We start from the raw sequence: 15,989 nt of genomic DNA, 5'->3' as shown, positions 1-15,989 counted from the left end.
GAAGCAGGTGGCTTCATCAAAGTCACAAATCGCCGGAAAGCCCACAAGAAACATGCTCCAAAACCAAAGGTAGTGCAGACCAGCCAACCCGGGCCCTCAACAAGCAATAGTTTTGGTGTCTTAGCTAACCAGCCGGAAATGCAAACGAATCCACCGGAGCCAGAGACAATGAGCGACGACCACTCAAAGAAGGGAAATCCCACAATGTCACAAGCAGATACTCAAGGTAAGGAAGCTTCTACCTCAGACAAGCAAAAAGAAACATTATGGAATACTCAAGCCATGCAGTTGGAGATTCCAAACTCAAATGCTAGCCTAGAAGAGGAACCGATGGAAGAATCAGATTACTCTCAATTTATGGAGGAAGAAACAGAAACAATAGACATTGGGGATCTGGACCTTCCCGGTCTAGAAAAAGCCTGCACAACAAACAACTTTGACAACATTCCGGCAGGACAACTTAAGAACCTGGAAGAAGTGTTATCTCGGGCGTAGAGGCAAAAATCTTTGGGTATACAGACAGGAGGTCCATGGGATGGTCGATTCATAGCCAAAGATATCAAAAAGCGAGGAAGGAAAACTATTCTACAGAGAACAATCAAGGTAGGTCAAATTTTAGTGGAATCCGGCAGGTATGCCAAGTTAACCAAGTACTACCGTCCTGAAAACACTCTTTCCCAATGAAGTTAATCTCTTGGAATATAAGAGGGCTTAATGGCCCAAGGAAAACCCGAATTCTTAAAAACATGATAAAGCAAGAAAACCCTCAAGTTTTATTCTTGCAAGAGACAAAATGTGATTCTAATGCATTTGATAGATTAGCTGCTAAATTCTGGCCTGGGAGTCATAACATAGTAGTAGATGCAGATGGTGCCTCGGGAGGCCTAGCCATTATATGGGATTCGAGAGCTATCACGCTCAACAACTTCCATGCACACAGGAATTTCCTTCAAGCAATTTTTCATATCATAGGCACAAACCAACATGGGCTCTTAACTAATGTTTATTTCCCACAGGATACATCTCGAAAAGCAGATATCCTAAACTCCATTTCTTCTCTCAACCATAACAGATTGCACCCTTTATGGATCGCAGGAGGCGACTTCAATATGATCACAAGACTGGAAGAAAAGAGAGGGGGCAGATGCAGAAGTTCTCAGGAAGGGTCGCTCTTGAAGGACTTCATCCAGAATAACTGGCTTATCGACCTCCCTTTCAATAATGGAGTATTTACCTGGAACAACAGACGAGCAGGGAACCAGCAAATCGCTTCTCGGTTGGATAGGTTTTTACTCTCAGATAATGCCATTCATCTTGGGGGTGATTTTGCAGCCTCCATTCTGCCCTTCTCGGGTTCTGATCACTGGCCCATTTCCCTCCAGTGGTCTCGTCCGGGAAACAATATCCGCAGGCCTTTTCGCTTTGAAGCCTTCTGGTTGACCCATCCGGACTTCCACAAATTAATCAATACAGAATGGAAAAGCTTCTATCCTCCTCCAGGCTCAAAAATGTTCCAATTCCAACAAAAGCTCAAGCACCTAAAAGGCAAGATCAAGCATTGGAATCACACTTCATTTGGCAATATCTTTCAGGGGAAAGCAACCCTTGAGCTGGAAATGAAGCAGCTACAGCAGAAGATCATCACAACTGGCCGATCAGAGGACCTGGCAGAACAGGAAAAAACCCTTGAAATGCAACTAGCAGAAAAGGAAAAGCAGGAAGAAACGTTGTGGCGGCAAAAATCAAGGATCAGATGGCTCAAAGATGGAGAGAAAAACACTAAATTCTTTCATAGCACTACAATCCAGCGCAGGATGCATAACAATATAACTCATATTCAAAACGAGCAGGGCATCAGAGTGGAAAAGCATGAAGAAATAGAGACTGAACTTTTAAATTATTTCAAGCAGGTGCACAGAGAGCCAAACAATGACAGATCTCAGGCCATAGAGAAAATTACCCGCAATATTCCCAAACTTATCACAGAAGAGCATAACCAAATGCTTCTCAAGCCTGTTGATCTCCAAGAAGTGGAACTTGCAGTATGACAACTAAAAGCAGGCAAGGCCCCAGGCCCGGATGGATTCACCTCTAATTTTTTCCATAACTTCTGGGACCTGATCAAGATGGAGGTCTGGCAGGTGGTTGAAGAGTCTCGCTCTCTTCGATGGATGTTTCCAGGGGTAAATGCTACTTTCATAGCCCTGGTCCCCAAGGTGGATCAGCCAAGCACGCCCAACAAGTATAGACCGATAGCACTCTGCAACATAATCTATAAGATTGTGTCTAAAATCATAGCTTCCAGGCTCAAACTCCTGCTTCCTCTCATCATCTCACCTGAGCAATCTGGATATGTTGAGGGGAGGCAGATCACGGATGGGATCATCCTTACTCATGAAATAATTCATTCTCTGAAGATCTCCAAGAAGCCAGGTATGCTACTCAAACTAGATCTTTCAAAGGCTTTTGACAGCCTTAGCTGGAAGTATATTGAAAAGATTCTAACAGCTTTTGGTTTTGATGCTTCCTAGGTTCGATGGATTATGAGCCTCATCTCATCCTCCTTCTTCTCTGTTTTAATCAATGGCATTCCCTCTGCTACCTTTCATCCTACTCGTGGTATCAGGCAAGGAGACCCCCTCTCCCCTTTCCTGTTTGTTATTATGGCGGAGGGTTTAGGGCGAAGTATCAAACATGCTCAGCAATCTCTCTGTCTCAAAGGCCTCTCCTTTCACAACTCCCCTGCTTTCACTCATCAGCAATTTGTTGATGATAATATGCTTTTTGGGCATCCCTCGGTCCAAGAGGCTCGACAGCTCAAAACTCTTTTGACGGACTTCTCGGAAGCCTCTGGTGCCTCTATCAATCACTCCAAATCTCAAATCTTCTTCTTTCATACCCCCTCAGTCACACAGTCAGCCATTTTATGCATCCTAGGCTTCTCTTCTGCTAAACTTCCCTCCTCTTATCTAGGCGCTCCGCTCATAGCCTCTGGCTTAAAGCACTCTTCCTGGAGAACCCTTCTAGATAATCTGGAAGCGCGGCTCTCCTCTTGGACTCACAGATCTCTTAACATGGCTAGCCGTCTTGTCCTTATTAAAGCTGTCCTTCAAGCTATGCCTTTATACCTCTTCTCCATCCTTGCGGCTCCCAAATGGGTTCTTAAAGAAATCAAAACTATCCAAAGATCGTTTCTTTGGGGCAGCAGCGGCCTCAAGCGCAAGTGGGCTCTAGTTAAATGGGAAACAGCTTGTCTTCCAAAGAAAGGAGGCAGTATCGGATTGAGGGACCCCTCTCACAACAATGTTGTTATGGGGGCTCGAATCTGGTGGAAATGGCTTTTGTTAAGCTCCCTTACAAGAGACTGCTCATTAATATTTCTAATCATATTAATCAACAAACTATTTAAACTAATGAAATTAAACATTAAATAACAATTCAAATTCATTGAAAGAAACATTAATGTAGAAATTTTGAATAATTTAACACATATTCAATGGAGATTATCCTGATCATGTACTATTGCGGAAAACATACACAATACATAAGCTCCTCTACGTTGATCATCAATATAGCAGCATCAATAACAATAAAACATCAAGAGCATTCACACATTAACACAGTATGTATCCCGGGAAAGCATCTCGCTAAAAACCCCAACTATCTGTATATTAATGATTGAGTCATGTAACATTACACAGCATAATACTTCTCACAAGTATTTCCACCTCTGTTACACACAATACAGCTCAGATCTGATCTCCAAATCTCTTCCACTGCTTGCCTGCCTCCACTGCTCAATACCTGCTCAAGAACTGATGAGAATGGCTCACCAAACTCGTTTTTCACCTGCAAAATAGTCACTCACACTTTGTTGGACGTGAGCACAAGCTATAATGTGGGCAAATACGTGAGCAAACTCATTGGCATACTCAATCCCTTGATTGTGCAAGATCTGGTGCACAACTATAATCACAACTGATAGCAATCTGATTCTCTACCACCTGTCCCTGTTGAACTGAACATGCACTGACATGCAACTGAGTTAACTGATGTATTCATTAGTTGTATTATGAGTTAATAACTTGTGAATTAATTAATAACTAATTCACCCAACTCATCTCTAGTCTATTTGCCAGTTAGACTAAATACAACCAGTTTAACAAAGCTAAACTGAACACAACTCCATCAACTCCACAATCAACTCCACCAAACTCAACTGATTGAGTTCTAACTGAAGTCATGCATGAAACAACTCAACTGACTCATAAGAAAAGCGTATTTCCTTCTGACAGCTGCATGTGCCACCTCTGTAGCTCAAACTAAAGTGCTCCAAGAGAATAAGATTAAGTTTATAGTCCAAATATTATTGTGAGATAATAATATTTGACTTTTCTATTTTTGACAGCCAGTCTAAAAATAGACTTTGATCACTCACACTGTGATCACTCACACTTTCATCAAAAATAGAAGTCCATCTATTTTTCCCAACTTGACCAATCATCCATAAACAGCAACCTGCAATCCATAGACATGATCCATATGTCTAAAAATAGACATAGTCTAAAAATAGACTTGCGCCAAAAATAGCCTGCGGGCCCAATTAGTGAAGGCGACTCTTTTCACTAAGCTCCATCATCTTGTTGCAATCTCAACACTCCCTCTCGACAAGATATGGATTATAAGCAACCCCTATCCTGCCTCGGTGGTACTCGAATTTGCTCCTGGTGAGAGCCTTCGTCAGAATATCAGCATCCTGATCCTCCGTTGGAATGTACGAAAGTAACATGATCCTCCGCTGCACACAATCTCTGATATGATGGTACCTGATGTGCTTGGACCCGAAAAACCCGACCATGATCATCCTCATCCACACAGATCTTTGCTTCCTGCTGTACCAAGAAACTGCTGTCGATCCGATACTGAAGACCCCTCCTGATGTGCTCTTTCTGTCCGTTGGGCTCCCTGCCCAATCTGCATCCGTGAAGCCACATAGCTTCACCTCATCCTCCTGTCTGTACCACAAACCATATCCCGATGTGCCTCTCAAGTAGCGCAATACATGCTTGCCCGCCTTCCAGAAGAGCTTGGTAGGCTTAACCATAGCTTGTGAAAGTTGGTTAATTGCATAGCATATATCAGGTCGTGTATTGACCAAATACATCAGCGACCCCACCAACTGTCGATAAACAGTGGCATCCACTTCTTCTCCCGAAGTGGCATCCTCCTTCCTCCAACCTCCAGGGAGAGGAGTATCAACAGGCTTGCAGCCATGCATGTTGAACTTCTCCAGTATCTCCCGAGCATACTTGCCCTGAGAAACAAACAGTCCACCACTGCGCTGCCATATTTCCAATCCCAGGAAATAGTGAAGGAGGCCCAAATCCTTCATCTCAAACTCTGTAGCAAGATCCTTCTTGCATGACAGTATCAACAGCTCATCACCTGTTAGAATCAAATCATCAACATACAGTACAATGATAAGCAACTTACCCTCCACCACAATCTGGTATAGGTTCGGATCCGCCTCGCTCTTGGAGAATCCAAGTCCTATGAAATAGCTGTCTATCCGTGTGTACCAAGCACGTGGTGCTTGATTCAACCCATACAGCGCTCTCTTGAGCCTGCACACATGCGACTCGCTGCTGAAGACTTCAAAGCCTTCGGGTTGCTCAATGTACACCTCCTCCTCAATGACTCCGTTGAGGAACGCAGTCTTCACATCCATCTGATGAATGTGCCATCCCATCTGCGCTGAGAGAGCAAGAATCGTCCGTATGGAAGAATACCTTGCGACAGGTGCAAAGGTCTCCTCATAATCGATCCCCTCAATCTGTGAAAAGCCTCGGGCAACAAATCTTACCTTGTACTTCTCCACACTCCCGTCAGCTGCCTGCTTAACTTTGTAGATCCATCTCGAACCCACCACTGATTTCCCTTCCGGTCTAGGAACAATCTCCCATGCACTGTTTCTGACAATAGAATCATACTCTTCCACCATGGCGTCTACCCATGCGGGATCCTCCACAGCTTCCTCGAAAGAGGATGGCTCAGTCACAACACACTTGCTCATAAGAGCCATGTATCCAGTGTACCGATCAGGTGACTGTCTCTGCCTGCGTTGGGCTGTAGGTGGTCCTACAACTTTCTCTGCATCTTGAGCCAGTCGCTCAGCTTCTGTCAAGCGCTTTCGCCCTCTGATGGTTGGCATTGCATGAGTGGTCTCTTCCACTCCATGAACCTCGTCCTGTGGCTGATCCACGTCCTGAAGCTCATCCTTAGGAACTAATAGCTCCTCATCTGCATGCAAGTGTAGCTCCCTCTCAAGCGAACACTTCATGGCTTTCTCCTCCTGAAATTTTATATCCCGTCGCACAACAGTTTTACCACTGTCTGGAAAATACACACGATAGTTGTGGGGCGTATCAGTGTACCCCACAAATATCCCAACCTCTGCGGTCGGCTCCAACTTCTTCCTGGCATCCTTCGTCACATGCATGTAAACGTTAGCACCAAAAATCCTCAAATGAGAAAGATCAGGCTTCTTACCAGAATAAGTCTCCTCAGGTGTACTCATGCCAAGTATCCTATGAGGACAACGGTTCTGCACATAAACTGTTGTATTGCATGCTTCCGCCCACAAGTGAAGGAGTAGGCCCTGATCATGCAACATTGCCCGTGCAGCACCCACAATCGTTCTGTTCTTCCGCTCAGCTACCCCGTTCTGCTGTGGGTTATGGGGAGCTATGAGCTCTCTACGAATCCCTTCTGTCTTACAGAAATCCTTGAACTCATCCGAGATGTATTCACCACCATTATCGCTCCTAAGAGCCTTCACCTTCTTCCCCGACTCCTTCTCGACCAGTGCTTTGAATTCACAGAACTTTGAATATGTCTCGCTCTTCTTCTGCATGAAGAAGATCCAGCACTTACGAGAGAAATCATCAACAAAAATCACATAATACCTGTGTTTTGCTGTCGAAGCAACTGAGAAAGGTCCACACACGTCTGTGTGAATTCTCTCAAGGATCGTCGTGGCGCGACTATCCTTCTCGTGAAAGGTGGCTTTCACAAACTTCGCCAAAGTACACCCCTTGCACTGATCTGACTGCGCAAGTGTGCCTTTAGGAAGCCCTGTAGTGATCTGCTGCAGTATCTTCAAGGCTCCATGGTGAAGGTGACCCAATCTCCTGTGCCACAACTCGCCATCATCCCGGCTCACCAATCCTTCTGCCTTGCCTGCCATTGCTGCGCATCCATCTACATGCAACTGATAAAGGTTCCTCACTCGAACCCCTATCTTCCGGGTCTCACCAGTTGTCTTGCTGCGCAGGAAGGCCTTTCCCTCGCTGAAAACAACATCATACCCCTTGTCTTCTAACATCGCCACTGAGATGAGACTCTTCTTCAATCCTGGAACATGCATGACTTCCTTCAATACAAAGGGTTTACCAGACTCCCTCTCAAAGGAAATGGTACCGATACTGGTCGCACTGTATCTACCATCATCGCCCATCTCGATGTGCACTCCAAGATCTTTGTCCTCCAGATCAGAGAACAAATCTCTATCTCCCGTCATGTGAAAAGACACACCACTGTCCAAGAACCACACTGATCCCATCACACTTGAAACCAAGCATGCGATCAATGAAAAATCAAGCTCAAACTGAGAAGCTAAGGCCTCTCCCCCTGCAGATCCAGTAGCTTGCTTGTTCTTCTTCTTCTGCGGACAATTTGTGGCATAGTGTCCGTGCTGGTGACAGTGAAAACACTTCACCTTGGACATATCCTACTTCTTGCCTTTCGCACCGGAATGAGAAGCTTTCTTGTTCTTCCCCTTCTTTGCTTTGGCAGCCAAAGCGCAATTCTCTTCATCAAATACCTTTGATGAAGATCCATTCTCACCTTTATTGTTACTGAGTTTATCCTTGAGCGCTAGGTCGCTCTTGCTTTGGAATAACATTTGCAATCCGTTGAAAGACATTTCAACAACACTGTTGCAAATTTGATTTCCACCAGCTCCAAACTCAACCGCCTCCGATCTAGAATTCGTGAGAACACAATATTTCTCGTACAGAGATTGACTGTATGGGCATTCACCGGATATCTCACCTTCCAAAAGAAGGATGAATCCAGAGGCTACCTGGCCCGATTACAGACTCTGCCCGAAGAAATAGAATGTAAACACTTCCTTAATAGTAGATCTGATGATCAACAGCTCCGATACCATGTAGAAACTTTTTCTACAATTATCTAGCTCCGATACCATGTAGAAATTTTGAATAATTTAACACATATTCAATGGAGATTATCCTGATCATGTACTATTGCGGAAAACATACACAATACATAAGCTCCTCTACGTTGATCATCAATATAGCAGCATCAATAACAATAAAACATCAAGAGCATTCACACATTAACACAGTATGTATCCCGGGGAAAGCATCTCGCTAAAAACCCCAACTATCTGTATATTAATGATTGAGTCATGTAACATTACACAGCATAATACTTCTCACAAGTATCTCCACCTCTGTTACACACAATACAGCTCAGATCTGATCTCCAAATCTCTTCCACTGCTTGCCTGCCTCCACTGCTCAATACCTGCTCAAGAACTGATGAGAATGGCTCACCAAACTCGTTTTTCACCTGCAAAATAGTCACTCACACTTTGTTGGACGTGAGCACAAGCTATAATGTGGGCAAATACGTGAGCAAACTCATTGGCATACTCAATCCCTTGATTGTGCAAGATCTGGTGCACAACTATAGTCACAACTGATAGCAATCTGATTCTCTACCACCTGTCCCTGTTGAACTGAACATGCACTGACATGCAACTGAGTTAACTGATGTATTCATTAGTTGTATTATGAGTTAATAACTTGTGAATTAATTAATAACTAATTCACCCAACTCATCTCTAGTCTATTTGCCAGTTAGACTAAATACAACCAGTTTAACAAAGCTAAACTGAACACAACTCCATCAACTCCACAATCAACTCCACCAAACTCAACTGATTGAGTTCTAACTGAAGTCATGCATGCAAAAACTCTACTGACTCATAAGAAAAGCGTATTTCCTTCTGACAGCTGCATGTGCGACCTCTGTAGCTCAAACTAAAGTGCTCCAAGAGAATAAGATTAAGTTTATAGTCCAAATATTATTGTGAGATAATAATATTTGACTTTTCTATTTTTGACAGCCAGTCTAAAAATAGACTTTGATCACTCACACTTTCATCAAAAATAGAAGTCCATCTATTTTTCCCAACTTGACCAATCATCCATAAACAGCAACCTGCAATCCATAGACATGATCCATATGTCTAAAAATAGACATAGTCTAAAAATAGACTTGCGCCAAAAATAGCCTGCGGGCCCACTTAGTGAAGGCGACTCTTTTCACTAAGCTCCATCATCTTGTTGCAATCTCAACAATTAATACTTTCTTACGAAAGTTCATTCGTTAATATTTCAAACATATGAACCTAATGAAATTTACAAACAAACATAAAATGAAAGCTTACCAAAACAAAATTGTACTTTCTAGACAATGGGAGCCCTTCCAAGGATTCACAAGCACAGCAAAAGAAAAGTCAAATGTAGAAGATCAAAGAAGCTCCATTTTATTTATCATCAATTTCAAATTGCAATTACAAGTTCTACATTCCAAGAAGTTCTAAAATCTCCATTACAATGATTCCAAATTCTAACTTCTCATTACAAACTTATAAGATCCTAAGGTACTAAATTCTAACTTCTCAATTCTAAATTCTAAATTCCAAAGTTACAAATGAAGGAGATAACACTCCTATTTATACAAAAGTTATGATAACAAACTCATAATGATGATCCACTATTCCCTCTTCAAATCCACATATCTCTCAACCAATGGTGACACATAACCCTATCCTCCATGATCTTCTCCATGAGGTCCATGATCTTATCCATGAGGTTCATGATTTTCTAAAATTCGAATTTGAACATAGAGTGCCACTTAAGGGTGCCTTAAAAGCTTCCTTTGTACATACGCATGTCTACAAACTCATTCCAATTGTTAGGTATAAGTATAAGCATATTATTTTCTAAATTTTAACCACAAATTCACTTAAAAATACTAAGAATTAATAATGTTTTGGAAAACACAAAGGTAACCCATATAATGATGAAAGTGAAGCGGATGTGATGACATGGTGGTGGAATAGAAGTGAGAAAATGTGTGAATGGAGTGAAAGTGGATGATTTTAAGGATAATTCTTCGGCCCAACAATCTCTTTCTTCATTTTCTTTTTCTTGGATGGATTAGTCAACCACCTTATGCTCCTTATGGGAGCACTTATTTATGTTGACCTTCATTTCATTGTAGTACATGCCTTCGAGCATGTCATTGGTGAAAGAGATCTTTTTATACTTGATCATGCTATAAAACTATTCCCATGAATCAATAATATATATATGATGACATGAATTAAACTTTGATGCATACATACCTCATCTTGATTCTGCTTTGATAATCTCAACTTCATTTGATGGTTCTTCTTGATTTTTTTAGCCTTTCTTGCTTCATCTTTTTTTGCCTATGTATCGTCCTTTTCTTGAATCCCATGAATGGGACTCCCACTGAGACATCTACTCTTATTTATGAACCTTCCTTTGAAGATTCTATCAGAGGATCTTGAAGACCCTTACCCTGCAAATGTTTCTTCCTTTTGATGATGGAGGCCTTCTAAGATTTTAATCATGATCAATTATTCTTTCATCGTGGATGAGGTCCTATAATAGGTATGTTCCCTCTACATGAATATCTTGAGCTATATCTACACCATGCTCCTATATTCTAGAATATATCTTTAACCATGCATTCTATTATATTTCTACATGCTCCTATACTACCCAAAACTTTGAAATAAGACTTTAAGTAAAGAGATTGAATTAGTCATAGTAGAGATTTGGAGGATATTCCTTCTTCTACTTCTTGTATTATTCTTTCACTTCTTGAGTTACATGAGCTTTTTCCCTTTTTCTCTTGTTGTTGTTTTCCTTCTTAAGTTTAGGACGATCCCTTTTGTAGTGTCCATATTCTTGGCATCCAAAGCATTGGACTTTGGACATATCTCTATTGATTGTTCTTCATGGACCAAATTTGCCAAATTTTCCCTTTCTCTTGGCCATGGTAGAAAATGCTTGCTCCTTTGATCCCACATCATCCTTTTCTTTGAGTCTAGTTTCCTCTATCTTGCATAGAGACCATAGTTCACTTAATTGGGTAGCTTCATTCTTGGCATATATGTTTGATGTGAAGTTGCCCCAATCATCAGGTAGAGCATTGAGTATTACAATTGTCATTTCTCTATCATAAATGACTTCTCCTAAATCTTGAAGTCAATCCCTCATCTCAGATATCTTCATGAAGTAGGGAGTTATTCCTTCCTTTGATATCTTCATCTTGTACAAATAATTTCGTAGAGATATCACTTCTCCAGCTATGCTTACTGAGAATAGCTATATTAGTTTATGATAGATTTCTTTTGATGTTTCAAATTTGGAGACATAAGGAATGAGAGAGACTTTGATGGATTCTATTAGAATCCTTTGAGCTCTTGTCTCATCCTTATTGTACTTGCTTAAGGCTTGAGTTTGTTCCTTAGCAAGGATAGTTATATTCCCTTTGATGAGGTCTAGAAGTTCATTCTATTTGAGAAGTAAACCAATCCTCTTTTTCCATGCAAGGAAGTTAGTGGTCCCAACCAATTTGTTGTTTTCCTTGCAAAAAGACATTGAGGTATATTCAGGAGGGGACATATACTTACTTGATAGAGTTTGAGATGTAGTGTACTTGCTTTCTTCTTGAAGACTTGATGGCTTTCCTTCCTTAGATCTTAATGCTCTTCAAGTTTCTTTCTCCAAATGGACTTGCTTGATGATGATATTTTATTGATGAATTGACTTGTAGTGCTTTTTCTTTTTGAAGATGGTGTAGTTTGATGTAGTTCCTTCTTTGATTTGTTCTTCTTGGAGGCGCCTTTATACAAGATTTTTCTTCTTGCTTTGTAGTCCTCTTGAATGGATAGTATATGTTTGACCTTCTTATACTTAATGTGTTTGAGACTTCTTGGCTTGATGCTTCAACTTTGTATATGTTCTTGAGATGTCCTTCCTTGATGAGTCACCTTATGAGTGTTCTTGAGATGCCCTTTCCTTGACGTGTCACCTTAGCTCCGATACCATGTTGAAGAATCTAGGGCAATTAGATATAGTAGGATTATTCTACACTTGATAAAAATTTGTGAAGCATTTTTACAATTTATCTTGTTATCTTAATATTCTTCTATTCTTATTAATGCATGTCTATTTACTTCATCAATCTACTACCAAAAACACAAGAAACAAGAATACAAGATATTGGATCTCTGCCAGGGAAAAACTTTTCTCTCTTAGAGAGGAAAACCCTTTCGTAAATTTCTCTTATTGAAGCTTCTTATTGATCAATTTCAAACCCTAGACCCTTGACAAGAATATCCTTCAAGCACAAGTCAATTCCTTCCTCCTTGTACTTTGTTTCCTCGGAACTTCGTCCTCCTTCTTCCGGTACTTTCTTCCTTGGCACTTCGTCCTCTTTCTTCCTTTAACTACTCGTGATAGACCTTGTTTATGTGAGATCTAGAAGAGATACTTATATTTGATACTTACTGAGATCCTTCACCTATGAAGACACCTTCCTTCTCTTGTCCAACCAAGCTTCTTCTTGATGTGTAGTTGCAGACTTGATGTGACAGTACTATAGCCCTAGTTTCTCGCACGTGTGGGAGGTTTCCTTGTTTATTTGACTCCTTCTACCTTAGCTTGGGAAAGACTCTTCTTCGCTCTAGTGGGAGGCCTTATAGGCCTAAGTTACTAGCCAAAAAAATGAGAGATATGAGACTGTTATGTTGTTTCTATTATGACCACAGAGAGGCCTCCTTTTATCGCACGTGTGACTGTGTTTCACCCTTAGAACAACCCCTTAAACTTTAGTCTTGTATTCTCCTTATTCGCTGCACTAGAGGTTCCTTATCTCACTTTTCCTTCATTCTTTTCTCGACTCCTTTTCTCCCTGATTTCAGAGATGTGATGGCTTATCGTTGGAGGAGTGGACAACCTCTATATATAGAGGTCTGTCCCTCCTTTAGGCCGACTTGATTTATCTTCTTCGAAATTGCTTCTTTGTTGATATCGTTGCATGGAGACAACTTGTCTTTTCTTGGAGGGATATCCTTTGACTCTTATACAAATATATACATGGTGTAACATGACCTTAAGGGTCTTCAAACTTTCTTTTGACTCTTTGACTCATCATAGCACTTTGACATGTGCTAGACCTATTTAAATGAGCAAGAAACTAATTGATAAATATAACAAAAAATAATGTTTCTTTTCTTGAATAAATACAAATATCAAAAGTACATTTATGAAGACTGAACCTAGTTACACTTTCTTCAACACAACTAAGGATTGTAAGCTTCAAGATACTATTGGTTTCTAGATCCCGCTCTCAGATAATGAGTTGGAATTGATAGGAGGAGATTTGTCAAATGAGGGCCTCGATGAACCCTCAATCAATTGACAAAAAATATATCAAGAGATGATGTGAATAGATGAATTAACTATGTACAATTGACATAGGGATGACTGGCACAAAAGGTCAATAGAACTACAAATGGATGACTGAGTTTAAATTTCCCTTGAACATATTCACATGACAAAAGAATGACTTGGTAGCATTCTCTGATGAGCACCACATGCTATCTTACAACAACATAAGAGTATTGAACCACATTCCATAATGAATGGAAGAGTAATCAGTTGGAGTATTTTACTCATATGTATGGTGAAAATCCTAGGCAAGATATAACCCAACCATAGCAGAATGATACAAACAAGTGCCATGCTCAAGGAAAATGCAATTGATTCTTCCATTTTTCATGTGGAATCCAATTTATTTCCCTCATTCTTTTTTTTCACATCTCATCCATATATTAGCGATAAAAAAAAGGAGAATACATGTAAGTTTTATGGTGTCTTTGGTTTTTTACTTCTAATGAACTTGAAAAAAATTAAAATTATACTTTGTATAGTTTCTTCTTCGGTGTTTAATGACCTTGAAGAAGAAGTAGTAGTATGTTTGGTATCCTTCTCATATTTTTAACAAGCATGAGAAATAGAAAAGGGTGATTTAGTCGTCTTTCATTGTTTAATGAGCATGAGAAGAACATAAAGGAATATTATCTTAGTGAAAAAAGTGGGATAAACAAATAACATCTAGTTCCAAGGTAGTGGAAACACCCCAAGAATGATGAAGCAATAAGGTTGACAAGGTAAATCCACTCATCGCAGCAATCCATTGATGAAGGATACAGTCATCAAGTGAAAAAAAATGTTTTTTCAAATGAAAAAATGTCAAATGTGACTAGGATGATAAGCAAAGTAAGGGAAAACAAAAATGTAGTAGAATGCACAAGACATTATCAGTGGTGAGAATTAGTGACTGCAAAGTAATGAAAATATTTACGAGATCCTTCTTAGGATATGCCCTATATCTAGAAGAAGAGAGGGTGATGAGGATTAACTCATGTCACGGTGGGTCAATAAGAGGAGTGCTCGACTTGCAAAAGTTACAACATGGACACCAAAATTGCAAGTTGGTGCTATTCTAGGGAATTAATGAAGGGTAGGCTCTACTGCTTATGTAACGATGTATAAATAGAGAGAGGCTATTGTTGCAAGATAATGGGATTGAAACTCGGGAAGAAATGATTGATAATGTAGAGAAAATTGTAGGGAAGAAACTATTCCAATATATTGAGATAAAAAGTTAGGCACCTAAGATCCAATGGCTGTCACAATAAAATTGTTAAATCCTGAAACTAGCACCCAACAATCAGTTCCTAGCATATTATTATTGATCTACTAAATAAAATCACAACTAATTTCTTAACATAATTATTCAACAGAAGCACAATCATACAACCAATGTCAATCACATGTGACACACACAAATTCTTCCTAATCAAAAATGCTTTATTATATTCATAATTTGAAACTACTTGGGTTTTCATCCTAGGATAAGGGATCAATTGATGAAAATACATTTACAACATACCCTAGATTTGATCCAGTTGATTAGGCCCTAAATTTGCTTAGCTGATATGGATCTAATGTTGTTCTGTGCACCTTTCTCAGGCCCAACACACTTGAGTATCTCACTTCTCACTTGAGAAAATATATTTTTCAATGACTTGTGCTATTGTATGGTGTGTCCTTATCCTCTTTTTAGCCTTGCTTTTATAACCTTTTGTTGAGCTAAATACTTAAACCTAATATCCAGAGTGATGAATGGCCAATATTAGTTCTTACCTCACTTGAGATCAACTATTGATATTAAAGTATAATCACTAAAGTAAATACTTTACCCACGAGGTTTAGATCAATTAGTTTGTGTGGGGTTTAGTACCCATTAGGTCAACGGTTCAAATTTCATGGGGAGGGTTTGAGGATGGGGGCCACCTTTGGGGAATTAAACTATCCCAAGGGGTGTCCAATCTCAACTAAGCTTTGCACAATCCTGGTGATAGAATCCCATTTGTGGGAAGAACGTTCGTCCATCCAACATTGGGGCTGGCCCTGACCTAGGCTCAACCTAGTTCGAAAAAGGAAGAAGAAATTAAACACTTTACTTTTCCTAAGTTTATTAGTTCAGTATTTGACATAATAAGCTATATGTTTTTACTAAGTTATAATTATAATAAGTTACAATAGAAACTTAATACTTAAATACTTGAGCAAATATCCTAAGGATACTTTGGCTTCTACACACTTAGACACTAATGTGTGTGCAAAAGTATTTGCATGAGATACAAACATCAACAAAACAATGCCACCTTGTTCTATAAAAACCATCCAAAAAGACTATACCCATGGTTAAATCACATAATGAAAGAA

At 40.1% G+C, this 15,989-nt stretch overlaps 1 protein-coding gene across 1 annotated transcript; it reads left to right on the top strand.

Annotated features, from left to right (window-relative positions):
• The first annotated feature begins 746 nt into the window (after positions 1-746).
• Positions 747-2,048, top strand: LOC149218417 (uncharacterized). The gene has a single exon (XM_089386556.1). The coding sequence runs from the start codon at positions 747-749 to the stop codon at positions 2,046-2,048; it is 1,302 nt and encodes a 433-aa protein (XP_089242682.1).
• Positions 2,049-15,989: the final 13,941 nt, after the last annotated feature.

This window comes from Pinus tabuliformis, chromosome Q, assembly GCF_031772625.1.
Source record: "Pinus tabuliformis cultivar Carrire ecotype Pingquan chromosome Q, CPIR1, whole genome shotgun sequence".
Classification (NCBI taxonomy): Eukaryota; Viridiplantae; Streptophyta; class Pinopsida; order Pinales; family Pinaceae; genus Pinus; species Pinus tabuliformis.
This window is presented reverse-complemented; position numbering and strand designations above follow the sequence as displayed.

What these genes read in the sequence shown, in the direction of transcription:
- LOC149218417 (XM_089386556.1), top strand. Translation starts at nt 747, where the DNA reads ATGATAAAGCAAGAAAACCCTCAAGTTTTATTCTTGCAAGAGACAAAA.